General features: G+C 40.6%; 1 protein-coding gene across 2 annotated transcripts in view; it reads left to right on the top strand.

Annotated features, from left to right (window-relative positions):
* Positions 1 to 17,731, top strand: part of kdm6a (lysine demethylase 6A) — a 205,831-nt gene continuing 188,100 nt past the window's right edge. Inside the window, exons 1-2 of one of the 2 annotated variants that reach the window (XM_033033054.1) lie at positions 1 to 417; positions 527 to 590. In XM_033033054.1, coding sequence (XP_032888945.1) covers positions 290 to 417; positions 527 to 590 — 192 coding nt within the window. In that variant the 5' untranslated portion in view covers positions 1 to 289. The remainder of the gene's footprint in view (positions 418 to 526; positions 591 to 17,731) is intronic. The other variant, XM_033033055.1, reaches the window with a different exon arrangement.

The following is a 17,731-nucleotide window of genomic DNA, read 5'->3' as shown; positions in this document are numbered from 1 at the left end:
GCGGCTGCCAGTCATTGGCGGGGAGTGGGGTTGCTGCCTGTGCGCTTACGGCGTGGATTCGGTGTGACACAATTACAACTTTCTGCTTTGAAGTTTTCTCTTTTTTTTCTTCCTAATATCATTTCAGCGCTCTTTTAATTTTCCCGAACAAACGAGGACTTCAGCAGCGCGCGGCAGAGAGGAGCAAGAGCTTGAAGGATGTGAAAAAACAAAAAAAAGTCCACGGAAATAATAAAGAATAATAAAAAAATAAATTGCAAACAATTTTTTTTCATCTCTCTGTAAGCCCATGAAATCCTGTGGAGTATCATTCGGTGATGAGGAAAAGAAAATGGCGGCGGGAAAACCGAGTGAAATTGAGGATGACTTTCCAACTCTGACGCCCCAGGAGAGAGACTCTATTGCAACTCTCAATAGGTTAGAAAATTCTGCAAGTTTTGTCTTGTGTTTTTGATTGAGTTTTAGTGTTTGTGCATAAATTAAAACCGATGTTAACGTATGTCATCTGTCTGTCGCTATCGCACAGCCGACTCTTTGGATTTCTGAAGGTTCATGAAGATGGCGCCAGAACGAAGGCCTTACTAATAAAGGTAAGAGCTGAGAAACACTGCTTTTTTTAATGCATTTTTGAATGTACGTGCTGCAATGACGAACTTCTGCATTATTTTCTCTTGCACCACAAAACCGGGCTTGCAAAGAACATCCCTACTTTTCCAAAGGGCAGCCTCGTTGAATGTTGTCATATTTATGTGTTTATGATAACTTGAGAAGCATTGGTGCATATGAACAGGGATATTTGCAGATGTTGAACGTGTGGTGTGGCGGCAAATCTTTTGTTCCGAGGAGTTACATTAAAACTGGTTACTCTTTCATCCTCCTCTCTCCTGTCCTGCTTTGCCTATCAAGTATCTGGGCTTGTGGGTTTGTGTTGTGGATCGGTTGAAGTTTCGCTCCGCGTTAAAAATGGCTGCTGATCTCCAAGATGGCGGGACAGGGAGGAGAGAGGAAAAATAGTGAGAGATTGGAACGGAAGGACAACAAAAAAAAAGAAACTCCGGCCAATTTCTTTCTCAATTGACCCGCAATGTGCATTATGTTGTCTAAATGAAGTACATCTTCTGAGGTGTAGGAAACGGAAACGTTGACGTGATTGTTTATGTGCTTTTAACGTAAAATACACAATGATAATTTCACTCAACCTGTAGCACGGAGCATTAAATGTGAAACATAATGAAATGGCTGCAATATCATAAAGGCTGTGTGACATTTCAATAAATAGGTTTTCAGACGGGTATAAATTTCGGTACGATTGCTGAAATAATATAGAACCACATGTCTACCAGGAAAACTTTCATGTGGCATCGACATTTGCATCGCAGCATACATGTTTCTTAAATTTGTTTTGTAGATTGTTTTGTATACATTGAAAAGTTGATAAATATTGAAGGTTTTCGGAGGGACCGATCTCTAGCTTTTGATTGCACATTTGAATCGTTGTTTTCAGCGAGAGAATGCGGCAGTTTCTGTTTTTATTTAGGTGGTGGAGGGTAAAATCCTAGCTTACGTAAGTGTTGTAATACCCTGTCTGACATGTTCCTACCGGTATATTCTGTTTCACTGGCTAAAAATTGTATAATATATTTGTTTGCCTGGTTCCTGGTTTGCCTTAATAATATTGACACGACAGATCTTTCTGAAAAGATACAGTTGTTTCAAAATGGAGATCACATTTTTATTTACTAATTGGGCAGTCGTACTATAGGCTTAAGAGTGTTATTTCATTTAACTGCAGCATAATATAACGGCATAATTCATGAATTTTAGATTGCTATTCTTTCACATTTGTCATACAGACAATCTATGAGAGAACGGTTAACTGCCAATTGTATTTTTGTGAATAAAAAATTAGTAGGTTTGTAGATTTGGCACCAAATATTAAGGTCTGTTTGAGGATTTGACCTTGTATAATCAAAATTTATGAAATCCACAAAACTCATTTAATGTGGATCATTGCCTTTTCCTCATTTGTATTGAGGTTGATTTCTAGTACTGAGTGTTCCTTCGCTGCAAAATTCCAAAATACATTTACATTAACTGAAAAGCTGTTGGAAATTAATAATGTCACAATGTAGCTAGGTAAGCTGTCAAATCTTGCATACCAGCAACCCCCAAGTTTGATATCAAATTGGTATGAAAACCATTGCTGTTCTTGGATAATGTCAAAATAAGAGATTTATGACTATTTTTGATGAGGATTGAGAGTGTTGATTTTGTTTCTAACGTCTACACATGAATGTTTGGTGACAATAGGAGAGGGCTGTATGGTAATGTTTCTAAGGTTAAGTAGTAATCTCACACTATGCTAACTGGCAGAGAATTATCTGTAGAGTTGTATTCTGCGCAAGGAATCAATGACTTGGAAAAAAGGAACAAATCTGTATATTTTAAAAAAATCAGAAGCGTTAAATATTCCACCGTCAAAGACAAATGTATAGAGCAGTTATTGCTGCATTTGTGCAAAATCTATATGTAATGTCGACTTCCTGGAAGTACTGCACTTGTTTCAGTGCAATCGTTGATCTGACATTGATCAATGCTATAAGTTGCTTAGTGGCTTCAAAATATGCTACTTTTGATTGACTAATGAAATCTATTACCACATTTCTTTGTAACTTTGGAAACTTGTCTAGTCCTGTAAAACCAGCTAGTCTCAAATTTGATATTGACTGCAAAATAGGTGTGGGATGATGGGGAGCACATCAAATACCCTTGTTGTGCAACCGTGAAAAGACTGCAGATATTTATACAATTTTGGAAATGACTACAGTGTATATTGTCACAAATTTTTTTTAAATCATTATGTGAGTAGTGGAGCTGACTTGAATAAAGCTTTTCATACATTAGGTTTGGTTTGATGAAATATTAGCAACTAAAGAGATCTAATCATTTTCAATACGACAAGCAGACTTGATAGGCAGGGGAGAAAAACATTTAAGAGTTGGTAATCATTTTAAAATATATAGACTTGTTTGCTCATTGCACAATAACAAACCGATAACTTTAACAGTATTAAATCATTCATAACTTCATGCCTTCTCATAATATAATACTTTAATTTTTTTATTGCACATACACAAATAGTGTAATTAACATCACATCAACTATTGAACTGTTCTGTTGTATTATGTTACTAGTGAGCCATGGATCATTTGTTTACTGCAATTTATTCCATTCAGTTTTTATTGAATGTATATTTTTCTTGTTAAAGATAAACTTTGTCGTGAAAATTAATTGAGGCTTTCTTTTAAAATCATCCATAACAGTTATTTTGTACTTTTAAAATGAATTATGAAGTCATGAGCTGCAAACTAAACTAATGTGCACATAAATTCATAACTCTCAATTTTTAGATCAGGCGTAATTAATTGGTGTATGGACAGGTTCTTGCCTTTGCAGTTAAGATTTCATTTAAAAGGCTGTAAATTGGCTTTTCTAAAATGTTATTAAAATTGGTGCCAATTCAGCTACAGTGGTTGTGGAATTAGCCCTAATGAATAACAAATTGCCCAGTATTTAGTCTGTCTATATCTGTCATATTTCACTCTAGCTGAAATGATAGGCTCGCCCATTTCTAGCCTGACATTAACAGCATGAAATGGCACATTTTTCCAGTGTAGTGGACTTTCATGATCTTTCTCACTTGGTGGAGGGCTATGTTTCAATTCATTCATTCATCATCGTTGAAAACATCACCGACGCAGTGGTGCTGGTTTCCGACGGGAACTGTGACGGACGCACCACACATTTGTCCTCCAGTTCCTGCGGACTTCTGCTGCTGGAAGTATAGGATTTTAGTGTGTGTGCTTTATCATTATTCCTTACAATTCTACGACAGTGATCGCAACTTCTACTGAAGTGTGGATGGCCGTTAGCTTGCTAGAAGCTCATCCGCCCTTTGACAGGTCTTGTTTTTGGTCCTGCTGGGGGTCCACAGCCCCCTCCTCACCTGGCAAACCAGGTGGGGGAGACGGTTTAGTCGCCGACTATCCGACTATGCAGCAGGTAGCACAGGATTACATGGTACTAATGGCAGGGGGGGGGGGGGGGGCGGGGGGGCCTGACCAAGCTATATGAAATGATTTCCAAATAATTGCTGCACAGAACATGTCAAGCTCTTTCCTTTCTTTGGATTAACTGTTGGTTGTCGCATGCGTTCTTTATAGAACATTTTGAACATTTTATGACGTATAACATTGATGATCTGATATTACTTGCCATTTGAAAAGCACCAAAATTTATTATTTTAATCCTGTTTACACAGTTTAAAAACTTGTATTGATTTTGATTTTGGGTGCATGTGCATTCTTGATTTTCTAATACTAAGCTTGCATAATGTGTTCAATAATGGTGAAAAAGATTAATATTATTGGTCTCATTTGTTTTTGATTCTGTAGTAACAAAATAGCTGAGTAATCAACTATCTTCAGAAGGTTACTTTTGTAATACTGTGAGAAATCTTTCAAATTGTAAAACACTAACATTTCTGCAGCCTTTCCTGATTCCACTGCTTTTCACTTTAAAAATACTGGTCTCTAACATCCTAATACATTTTGCAAAACTTGTTAATTTTGAAAGTATGCTTTCCATACTAAGGCTACAAGTAATAGGATATTCAAGATTGATAAGATATATCGAACTTGTTTTCAGTATTTGCAGAAAATAACCATGATTTGGATTGAAAATGATTTGATTTCTGTTAACTTCCAGTATTCATCTTTTTTTGTGTTCATTTACTTACTTAAACATTTGCCCTGAAATAAAATAGCAGTCTTACTGCTTTTTCTCAGTACCATTTTGAATTGTTTGGTATTTCCTAAAGTAATTAACTTTTTTCTATGACTACTTTGCAACAATGATTACATTTTTAAAGAAAACATCAGCTGTGACACTTTTACGACTTTCCAGGATTATGATATTTGAAATGCCTCATTTGGTTTACTGAATCTTAATTTACTATTTTCCTGGAGCATATTTATTTTATTTTTAATATGCAGTCTGAGATTTATTAATTCATGGAATGTGGCACTACTGACCATGGCAGCATTTATTATCCATTCACAATTGCCTACAGATAAACCTGACTTTATAAATCATTGCAGTCCTCCCAGTAAAGTATCTGTAACTCCTTCCTACACATGATGGAAGCGTGACGGCACAGTCTTTGTTTGAATGTGGCACCTACCTGTGTTGGATTTGTGAAGATTAGATTTAGCTCCATTTATTTATCTAACCAATTCTAGAAGCTCCTGTGTCCTTTTTGATGCATTCATTTATGTCAATGAGGGTAATTTTGAGCCACTTAATGATGGACATAAGAGTTCACTGCATGCTCTTGACATTTTTGTACTAAATCCTCAGTTGAGGAAGGTGGGTGGTAATTAGGAGAAGGTTTTTTTTTTGCCATGGTATAACGGTGCCATAATATTTCATGATTTTATATCTGCAGTTAATATTGAAGAATTCCAGGCTCATTCTATCTAGGAGACACACAAGGCTGCAGATGCTGGAACCAGGAGCAAAAAAAACATAATGATAGGGGAATTCAGCAGGTCGAACAGCATCTCTGGACGGAGAGGAATAATCAACATTTCGGGTTGAGACCCTACATCGGGGCTAGAGTGGGGAGGGATGATATGCTGTCTATCTCTCGGCCCTGAAATATCTACAGTTTCCTTCTCCGCACTGATGCTGCTCGACTGCTGAATATCACTGGCAATTTGTGTTTTTGCTCATTCTGAGTTAACTCTATCACTATGACACCATTTCTGTTGCCCTGCTATTGTGCAAAAATGTACCTGGTGATTGTGTTGAGTAGGCTGGAAGTTAAAGTGAAATGCATGATTTTTGGAGGTTAGTTGTCAAATGCTGGATAACCCTTATTTGCACACTTTTCCTGGTGTTTGTCAGGAAGACTTTTCAAGATTCATTGGATGGAGGTAACCTTGCTGTATTTCAATAAGTACATCAGTTGATGCGGGGTGGTGAGTCTGGAATCCCATGTAGGCCTGTACGGGCAATGGCGGCGGATATCCTTTGCTGAAGTGAAAATCCATCTAGTTCACTAATGTGCAAACCACTAGTCTTTAGATTAACTGTTTATTAATTCCCAATAATACCCAATGATGTAAGATCCACAGATCTCTTGGTCGGGGATTCTAAAGATTTTCAAGCATCTGCATCAAGAAATGTTCCTATTAAGTCATTGGCAACTCCTTTATCTGTCTTCCTAGTTCTAAATTCTCTACCTAGAGGGAGCAGTCCCTGAGCATCGCTCCTGGCAGCCTCTTTCAGAATCACTTTTTATTATAAATTTGTGGGGTTGAGAAAATGTATTTAATCTGCACTTAGGCTGTGTCATGCCTTCGGCCTACCGATTCCATGCCGACCAGCGATCCCTGTACACTAGCATTATCCTACACTCTAGGGACAATTTACAATTTTACCGAAGCCAATTAATCAATAAACCTGTGCGTCTTTGGAGTGTGCAAGGAAACCAGAGCTCTTGGAGAAACCCCACTAGGTCACGGGGAGAATGTACACATTCCATACAGATAGCACTCGTAGTCATGATCGAACCTCTGGTGCTGTAAGGCAGCAACTCTACTGCTGCACCACTGTGCTGCTCTTTGCATTATTTTAAGTTCCCCTCCAGCTTTGTCATCTCTTGAAGCTGGACATGCTGTGTGCTGTCTTTTCATCTGTTGTTAAAATAAATAGTGAGTAACTAAGGCATCAGTTCTGTTCCCAGTTGCACCACAGCAGTCACAGTCTACAAACCTCAAAATCTCCTGTTTATTTCTGCCGTCATTTGACATTTAACCAATCCTCCGTCTGGGCTAGTAGTTATAAACCCCGTAAGGTTATATAATGGGCACTTTCAAAGTGATGTCTTTTGAATGTCCAGATATACAATATCCGTTGATTCTAATGGGCATAAAGTAGCACCTCGGGGCGGGGGGGGAGGGGGAAAGAGGTGCACAGTTGCATAAAGTAGACTGATAGTGTGGCTATAGTTGCAAATAAAGCACTCGGCTTTCCCATTTATGCAGTGATGACTTTTAATTTTGTTTTCTGCTACCATGTAACGACTTGCAAAACCTGGCAGCTGTATAAGGTCATGCTAAAATCTATGAATAATTTCACACATTGTAATATACTCTTAGGACAAACCATTCCAATTCTTGCTATGCAAATGTAGTTTATACCTTTTTCATAGCCATATGTAAAGAATATTGAGATTTATTTAAGTAAACTTTCAACGTTGCCTTGTGTTTAGCAATACTATATAATTCAGTGTAGAGAGACAATTTGCACCATAGTAATACACAGCACATTGCCTAATAGGAATGTGCGCAAGCTTACATTTATTCAGCATTTTTATTATCCAAACATGTAATAGTGTGCGGGCGTTTTGGTGTAAACTTAATAGTTGGTTAACCAAACAAATATTTGTAGACTGACCATAACTTAGGGTAAGGGATGTAATTTGAGTCATAAAGGAGACGGGGTAATAGAGTTAAATTCATTGGTTGCTGCAGTCACCAGAATTAGTATGATAGAAAGGAAGAAGGCTAATGCCCCTGTCCCACTTAGGAAACCTGAACGGAAACCTCTGGAGACTATGCGCCCCACCCAAGGTTTCCGTGCGGTTCCCGGAGTTGCAGGTGGTTGCCGGAGGTTGCAGGTAGTGGAAGCAGGTAGGGAGACTGACAAAAACCTCCGGGAACCGCACGGAAACCTTAGGTGGGGCGCAAAGTCTCCAGAGATTTCCGTTCAATTTTCATAAGTGGGACAGGGGCATTAGGCAAAAGCCTGAGGAACAGAGTTTGTGATGGCAGTGGTCTGTATGCAAGGAATGGGTAAAGGGGCTTTATAATAGAATGGTTATTATAAATTACTTTGGATTTCTACCATCTACAGCATTTTACGTTTGGTTTATTCCGGTTAAAATTTGGCATGCATAACTAGTCTAGATATAGATTTGATCTTCTTTCCATTGTCAAACATCTTCCCCTTTAGGATTTCAATCTGCTGGACAAAGGTCTGCATTCTATTAGCATTTGGGCTTACTTTTCTGTGCCATAACAATATTAAATGATAAATGCATGTGGGCATATCTCTGTGAATCTCTCCAGCCGTTAGCTTTTCACCATTTGGAAGTTCTGCTCTTCTTGGTTCCATAGCTGGATAATTGTATGATAGCACACCTACAGATCTGTTTACCAAAGTTTCACATGTTTACTATCTTAAGTAATAACTTTGTAATTACATGCTTCCATCTACATTGCTTAAAGTCTCGCCTATCTATCTTTGTGACCTGTGCAAACTTGGATATGTAGTGCATCTCCTGAGTTAATAACTAAATATTTTGACAGTTCAAATAAATAAATTAAGGAAAAAGATTTTAAAATAACAGCACAATTAAACTAAATGGCAGGTAAGAATTTAAACAGAAGCCGTTTTTATAAACATCAGCACCTTAGCATCTAACATTTTTTTGGGGGGGGGGGGGAATACATGCTGAGCCATAAAAGGAGATAGAACATAGAATTATATGGTACAAGGTGTTGAGGCAGAGAAAGTGGATTTAAAGATGAAAAACAAAGCACATTGATTTGACTACGTGGGCCCTGTAAAACTGAAGTCAATGGCAAAAACACTGCACTGGATGAAGTCATATCTTGCACGAAGGAAGATGATTGTGTTTGGAAGTTAATAATTCAGCCTCTAGACAATGCTGCAGGAGTTCATCTGTTTCAAAAACATCCTTTAGGTCAAGTGGAAGCATTTGCTGATTTCACACTCATTTTGTAGTTCTTGCCGTTTTGCGGTTAAGCAGTCCATGGTGGCTTGTAGAAACACCAAGACAGCATTCAGGCATAGAAGCAAAAATAAATATTTGTCTGGTCAGGTCTTAACTGTGGAGAGAAAAACTGGTTCAGCTTTCAGGTTTATGACATTCTTTCAGGCATGGACTGCGATGTAGCAAGTAAAATATACGCTGCAGCTCCCAATGCCATAACAACACCACCAAGGAAAATTGGCTGAATAGATGCAAGATGATAACAATATTTGAAACTTCCCCTCCAAGTTGCATGCAATCCTGTCCGAAATCTACAATGTTTTTTTGTTTGTGCTGGGCCCAAATCCTGGAACTGCATGCTAAATAAAGTGTGAAACCCCTTTTTAGAAGGGCTGCAGTAGTTTCAGGGAGCTTGTTGCTACCACTTTTGCAAATACAACAAGTACTGATGTTCCATCTATGCCTGCATATTGATTAAAACAAATAAGATCAAAATATATTTAGTGGAGAAATTGGCATAAAACTTTTGTTTTGAATTTATCTATTCCTTCACTTGTATTTGTAAATTAAGTTATTTAAAGAATGCATTGAGAAATCTATGAGTAGGCTGGGTCTCTATTCCATGGAGTGCAGGAGGATGAGGGGAGATCTTATAGAGGTATACACAATCATGAGAGGAATAGATCGGTTAGATGCACAGTCTTTTGCCCAGAGTAGGGGAATCGAGGACCAGAAGACATAGGTTCAAGGTGAGGGGGGAAAGATTTAATAGGAATCCGAGGGGTAGCTTTTTCACACAAAGAATGGTGGGTGATGGAGCAAGGGTGGTGGATGTATGGAACAAGCTGCCAGAGGAGGTAGTTGAGGCTGGGACTATCCCATTGTTTAAGAAACAGTTAGACAGGCACATGGATAGGACAGGTTTGGAGGGATATGGACCAAGTGCAGGCAAGTGGGACTAGTGTAGCTGGGACATTGTTGGCCGGTGTGGGAGAGTTGGGCCGAAGGCCCTGTTTCCACACTGTATCACTCTATGACTCTAATGATTTGGAAATATAATCCATGGGAAGTGATTTTATAATTCAAAGTGGAAGTTCTTTTTGTAGTGTCAATAGAAACTGAAACAGAAGAGTTTGTTTGAATATAAAAACACAAATTTTCCCATTGGTTTTTGATTGTATTAAATTAAAAGATATAAATGCAAGAATAATTCAAACATTTACTATAAATGGGCATCATTTGTGAAACAATGAAAATTCACTAAAATTAATTTAGTTTTCCTTTATAGATGGTATTGAGTGTTTCTGGGATTATCTAGTATTGGTATTAATTTTCTTTTGTATGCTGATAAAAAGGCTGTTGCCTCACTTTCTATGTTTCACATGGGAGTCATCTCCCACTGATCAGATAGGCCCAGTGCAGCACAAGTTGTCCCTAAGCACAATTGACAGATTTCTTCCCCTAGTTCAGGGGTTCCCAACCTTTTTCGTCCCTTTTACCCCAGGCAACTTTAATAGCACATAAAAATATTATTTCACTTATTTATAAACAACTAATGATGAACAGATACTGGTATACCAGAACCAAACAGTCAGTCAATGAGAAAAAAAAAAGTACAAATCCAGAATCAACAAATTTACCCCCTGATTTAGACTTAGTTTCTCCCACACTGTTGAGTGCATTGGGTAGCAAGCTTTAGCCATTCTGTTCGGTCATGTGCGACGCCTTCCACCCTCGATAGGTTAGCGTCCCGGGCGTCAAGTCAAGTCAAGTCAAGTTTATTTGTCACATACGCATACGAGATGTGCAGTGAAATGAAAAGTGGCAATACTTGCGGATTGTGCAAAAAAAACCCCTGCAGAACAGCAATCTTAACAGCAACTACAAAACAGCAGAAAAACAGCAATTTAAAAAAGACACAACACAACAGTAAATTGGTACAGTAAGTTAGTCCCTGGTGAGATGAGAGTTTACAGTCCTAATGGTCTCTGGGAAGAAACTCCTTCTCATCCTCTCTGTTTTCACAGCATGACAGTGGAGGCGTTTGCCTGACCGTAGCAGCTGGAACAGTCTGTTGCTGGGGTGGAAGGGGTCCCCCATAATGTTGCTGGCTCTGGATCTGCACCTTATGATGTATAGTTCCTGCAGAGGGGCGAGTGTAGTTCCCATAGTGCGTTCGGCAGAACACACTACTCTCTGCAGAGCCTTCTTGTCCTGGGCAGAGCAGTTCCCAAACCAGATTGCGATGTTTCCGGACAAGATGATTTCTACAGCCGCTGAGTAGAAGCACTGGAGGATCCTCAGAGAGACTCTGAATTTCCTCAGCTACCTGAGGTGGTAAAGACGCTACCTTGCCTTACTCACCAGTGCGGCAGCGTGTGATGTCCATGTCAGATCCTCTGAGATGTGGACTCCCAGGTATTTAAAGCAGCTCGCCCTATCCACAGTATCCCCCATTTGTCTTCAGTGGCGTGTGCGTCCTAGGATGTTGTGCCTTCCTAAAGTCCACGATCAGCTCCTTAGTTTTTTTGACATTCAAGAGGAGGCTGTTGTCCTGACACCAGAGTGCCAGATCAGCCGCCTCTTCCCGGTAGGCCTTCTCATCGTTATGGGTGATCAGGCCCACCACCCCAGTGTCTTCAGCAAACTTGATGATGGAGTTGGAGCTGAACCTGGCCACACAATCATGTGTGTACAGGGAGTACTGTAGGGGGCTGAAGACGCAACCCTGGGGGATACTGTGCTCAGGGTGAGGGTCTTTGATGTATTTCCTCCCATCTTGACTACCTGGGGCTTGCGGTGAGAAAGTCCAGGACCCAGGCACACAGGGGAGTGTCAAGTCCCAGTTCCAGCAGCTTCTCAGCAAGTCTGGTGGGGACTATCGTGTTGAAGGCTTAACTGAAATCAATGAACAGCATCCTCACATAGCCTCCCTTCTGGCTGTCAAGGTGAGAGAGAGCGGTGTGCAGAACCTGGGAGACCACATCGTCCGTGGATCTGTTCGGACGGTATGCGAACTGTAGCGGGTCCATGTTGCGAGGGAGGAAGGCGCAGATGTGTTTCTTGACCAGCCTCTTGAAGCATTTCATGACTACCGAGGTGAGGGCCACCGTCGGTAGTCATTCAAACAAGCTGGAGAGGCATTCTTTGGTACAGGTACAATGATGGATCTTTTGAAGCAGGCAGGGACCACGGACATGGCCAGGGAGAGGTTGAATATTGTAGTGAGCACCGGACTTAAGTACTCGCCCAGATATGCCATATGGGCCTCCAGCTTTCCTCGTGTTCACACATGTCAGAGCCCTCCTCATGTCGTGCTCGGACAACGAGAATGTGTGCACATCCCCATCGGAGGACCTCCCTCCAGCCTCGCTAGCCAGCGCGCGGGCGGTGTTGTCGTTAGCCGGCAAGCCTGGGGTGATGTTGCCCGTCTCGAAACGTGCATAGAAATAGTTCAGGTCATCAGCTAGGGTAGGTGCCGGCACTTCTGGTTGAGGGGGGGCTGCTCCGGTAGTTATAGTCCGTAGCCCCTGCCAAAGGCGTCTGGTGTCCTGCTGCTTTATCTGTGACTCCATCTTGTCCCTGTACCTCCTTTTTGCGTCCTTCACCGTCCTTTGCAGTCGGTATGACTCTACCTTGTAGACGTCCATATTTCCGGATGCCAGGCCAGAGTTGTAGGCAGCGGTGCGAGCATTCAAGGCAACACGAATAGACCTGTCCACCCAGGGTTTTTGGTTAGGAAAGATGCTAACCCTTACCGTGGGGACGATGTTATCGGCTTCCAAATCCTTCTGGCATGTTCACCTCCATGTGAGTTTTGGCCAACCTCCTTTCCTTGTCATTGCTCTGTCATTGCTATCTTCGGTGCACGTTCTGGTGACATTCTGAGTACACGTCCTGCAAATTTCATCCCGCGTACCTCTATATCCTGGCTGAGAGGCTTTGTTGCAGTTTCCCGGTAGATCTCCTCATTTGTGATGTGATCTCTGTAGCTAGTCTTCAGGATCTTCCTCAAGCAGCGTTGTTGGAATGCATCCAATTTCTTTTTCATCTTCACATTGATTTTCCATGTCTCAATGGCATCGAGGGCTGTAGGGAGGACTGCAGGCTGAAAGAGCTTGACTTTTAGCATCTTGGATATATCCTGCCATGAGACCATATTGGCTGCATTCTTCTGAAGACTGATGCAGCTTTACCAATTTGGGAGTTGGTCGACCTCTACATCTCCCATCTTCTGTGAACATGCTGCCAAGATAGGTAAATCTTGTGCCGTTTTCCACAGGTTCCCCATTGATTATCAGTTGGTCTATTGGCTGCTGGTCTCCAGTCTGCATAGTCTTAGTCTTCTGGCAGCTGATCTTTAATCCAACCTTTGATGCATTCTCCTCCAGAGCGGTTGTCATCTCTTGAAGGGTGTGTCTCGACTCTGCTCGTAGTGCAATGTCATTGGCAAAATCTAGGTCTGTGGGGCGTCTTCCTGTTCTCCATGGTATTCCAAAGTCAGGTTTGTTCATTGTCTTCCGCATGACATAGTCAATCGTGACAATAAACAATAAGGGGGATAGAAGGCAACCTTGTCTTACCCCTGTGACAATGTCAAAGAATTCTGTGTTTTCTGAATCAACCTTGGCGCAACTACTGGATCCCTCGTAAAGTTTCTTGAATATGTTGATGAAAGTCTCTGGGATGCCATACACTTTAAGAATTCACCACAGGGTGTTTCTATGTACAATATTGAATTTAACCCCTGGCTAGGTGAAATTTACCCCCTGCGGGGGTAATTACCCTAGGTTGGGAACCCTTGCCCTAGTTTATCTTGATGATAGCCTCATGCTCACCTGTTGTCACGACTGCTGTCTTTGGCATTCACAAGTATTCAATAGCACCATAGCACTATTGGAATAAAATTAATCAAAAAGTAAAATACAATTAAATATATTTGACTGACTTACAAATTTGTATTGTAATTTTGGTAAAGCTAATGCAACAAAGCATAGATTTCCTCATATTAGCTGCAGAATATGCCCACTTAACCCACACCAAGTTTTCATGGTGCATGTCACTAAGTACACAGCCATTTCTTTTAATGAAAATAATTGGGTCTGCTAGACTTGCATCATGTGAACCTTGTAGGTTAAGTGGACAAATTCTGCACCTAAGAACTATGAAGAAGTCTATGCTTTGCTGCAATAAGCAAGGCGCTGCAGTGGGTAGTGAGGGGAGCAGAGAGGATCATTGGCGTCTCCCTACCCTCGGTACAAGAACTGTTCCAGAGCCGCTGTCTGAAAAAAGCTCTGAGACTAGCTAAGGATAAACTGCACCCCCTCCACACACATCTGGATCTCCTGCCATCAGGCAAGAGATACCGTAGCATCAAAGCCCGGACTACCAGACTGCTAAACAGCTTCCTGCCACAGGCTGTGAGGCTGCTAAACAGTCCCTCCACCTGATTCTGCTGCTTTGCACTGACAATTTAATAACTCTGGCACTGGCCACTCAAATCAGCTGCCCTGGACATGTTAATGACTGTTTTTACTGTATTTAATGTTGCTGTTTTACCTGCTTTTAACTATACGGTTACATCAGGGACTGGATTGTTTTTACTGTTATTATGTGAAATGTTCAAGATTTATGTGCGATGCTCCGGTATTCCCTGGGAAACGTCTTCTCATTTTGCACTGTACAATTGTTGCTTTGCAAGATGACAATAAAGGTTGATTGATAACTTACCAAAATTACAATTAAAATTAGCTTTAGAATGAATTTTAACAACTCTTTACTCATTTGGCATTCCTTTCTCTATCATTTGCCCTTTTTACCTTGTACTTTGTTTCAAAGAACCTTGGCATTTATGACTTCAAAATTAATGTTTTTTTAAAAATGGTTTTAGAGTCATTTTCGTAATATTTACATTTTCAGAATCTGGATGATGCTGACAAGGCCAGTATTTATTATCCAACCAATATTTAACTACAAGAGAGCACATGGAATATGTTTTAATATTTAGCCAGAGTTGCTGTACTTTGTGTCATTGAGTCGTACAGCATGGAAACAGGCCCTTCGGCAGAACTTGCCCATGCTGACCAAGATTCCCCATTTACACTATTCCCAGTTGCTTGTGTTTGGCCCATATCGATCAAAATATTTCCTATCCACGTACCTGTCCAAATGTTTTTAAAATGTTTTCGTACATGCCTCAATGGTGATTGCAGATTTTTAACAGCAAAGCGATATCATAAGTAATCAATATATGACCAAAATATAAAAACATTTCAACATTGTATAGATTACAATCTGGAGTAGTTCCTGAGGATTGGCGGGCAGCAAACTTAACCCCACTTTTTAAGAAGGGAGGGAGAGAGAAAACGGGGAATTACAGACCTATTAGTCTAACATCGGTAGTGGGGAAACTGCTAGAGTCAGTTATTAAAGATGGGATAGCAGCACATTTGGAAAGTGGTGAAATCATTGGACAAAGTCAGCATGGATTTACAAAAGGTAAATCATGTCTGACGAATCTTATAGAATTTTTCGAGGATGTAACTAGTAGCGTGGATAGGGGAGAACCAGTGGATGTGGTGTATCTGGACTTCCAGAAGGCTTTCGACAAGGTCCCACATAAGAGATTAGTATACAAACTTAAAGCACACGGCATTGGGGGTTCAGTATTGATGTGGATAGAGAACTGGCTGGCAAACAGGAAGCAAAGAGTAGGAGTAAACGGGTCCTTTTCACAATGGCAGGCAGTGACTAGTGGAGTACCGCAAGGCTCAGTGCTGGGACCCCAGCTATTTACAATATATATTAATGATCTGGATGAGGGAATTGAAGGCAATATCTCCAAGTTTGCGGATGACACTAAGCTGGGGGGCAGTGTTAGCTGTGAGGAGGATGCTAGGAGACTGCAAGGTGACTTGGATAGGCTGGGTGAGTGGGCAAATGTTTGGCAGATGCAGTATAATGTGGATAAATGTGAGGTTATCCATTTTGGTGGCAAAAACAGGAAAGCAGACTATTATCTAAATGGTGGCCGACTAGGAAAAGGGGAGATGCAGCGAGACCTGGGTGTCATGGTACACCAGTCATTGAAAGTAGGCATGCAGGTGCAGCAGGCAGTGAAGAAAGCGAATGGTATGTTAGCTTTCATAGCAAAAGGATTTTAGTATAGGAGCAGGGAGGTTCTACTGCAGTTGAACAGGGTCTTGGTGAGACCACACCTGGAGTATTGCGTACAGTTGTGGTCTCCAAATCTGAGGAAGGACATTATTGCCATAGAGGGAGTGCAGAGAAGGTTCACCAGACTGATTCCTGGTATGTCAGGACTGTCTTATGAAGAAAGACTGGATAGACTTGGTTTATACTCTCTAGAATTTAGGAGATTGAGAGGGGATCTTATAGAAACTTATAAAATTCTTAAGGGGTTGGACAGGCTAGATGCAGGAAGATTGCTCCCGATGTTGGGGAAGTCCAGGACAAGGGGTCACAGCTTAAGGATAAGGGGGAAATCCTTTAAAACCGAGATGAGAAGAACTTTTTTCACCCAGAGAGTTGTGAATCTCTGGAACTCTCTGCCACAGAGGGTAGTCGAGGCCACTTCATTGGCTATATTTAAGAGGGAGTTAGATGTGGCCCTTGTGGGGGATCAGAGGGTATGGAGAGAAGGCAGGTACGGGATACTGAGTTGGATGATCAGCCATGATCATATTGAATGGCGGTGCAGGCTCGAAGGGCCGGATGGCCTACTCCTGCACCTAATTTCTATGTTTCTATTATAATATGACATGAAAGTTAGTTGAATTCAGACAGTCATGAATTGTTGGCACTGTTTCAGATTTGAAGAATGGTTTCAACCCGAAAAGTTATGTGTCCAGTTCCTTCCACAGATGCTGCCTGACCCACTGAATTCCTCCAGAAGTCTGTTTATTGCTCACTTTTGTTAGTGTTCTCTTATACTATTGTATTTAAGATGGCAACCATTGAAAAATATGCGTTGGGTAATATGAGTAACGTCCAATCGTCGAGAGATGCTTAAAACAACATCTTTCTGTTTCTGTCTCCCATCTTCAAATTCACATTTGTATTTATCGCAGTTCAACTCAATCACTTTCTCCATGATGTTGGTTCCTACTCTGCTGCAGCTCATTCAGGTGGTTAAATGTTGTATTGTGAGTTTATTTGCACTTTGACTAATTGAATGTAATAAACATTAATTTCTGATAAACAGAAGCATTTTCATATGAATTTAGATTTAAGACCATTCAATAATTCAATATGGAAGAATATTACTGGCCTACAAAATCTGTCCCATCTCCCTGCAGGAGCAATTTGATCATCAGCTTCATTTCCTGAGTTTATGGGTTTCTTGTTTGCTCTGAGCATTTATACAATTTCCTTTTGAAAGCCAGAATTGACTGCTTCCACAATTCCTTTAGGAAGTACTTTCCACGTCTTGATCTGTGACTAATAAAGGACATCTTTTTCTGACCATTCCTATTTATTTTGCTAATTACCCTTCAAAGCATCTCTGAGTTCTTCCGATGAAAATCTTTTACTTGCATCTCTGGATCCTGGATAATATTGAATTCTTTGTTCAAATTCCCTGTCGGCCAAAAGAGCAATTGTAGTTTGCTTTAACTATATCAACTCTGCAATTCACTTAATTTCTTGTATATTTCTTAAGACAATGACCAAAACTAATTAGAGAATTGTGACTCAACCAATATTTTGTAATCTTGTCAAAAAGATCACCCTGCTTTTCCATTTTTATTTTACTATGTGCTCTGGTCTTTCTGTATTCCTTGAGCATTGTCCTTTTAATGTTTCTCTGCCTTATTCTCCTTGTGCTGAATATAATTTTCCCTTTACCTG

This window comes from Amblyraja radiata, chromosome 14 (assembly GCF_010909765.2).
Source record: "Amblyraja radiata isolate CabotCenter1 chromosome 14, sAmbRad1.1.pri, whole genome shotgun sequence".
Lineage (NCBI taxonomy): Eukaryota > Metazoa > Chordata > Chondrichthyes > Rajiformes > Rajidae > Amblyraja > Amblyraja radiata.
This window is presented reverse-complemented; position numbering and strand designations above follow the sequence as displayed.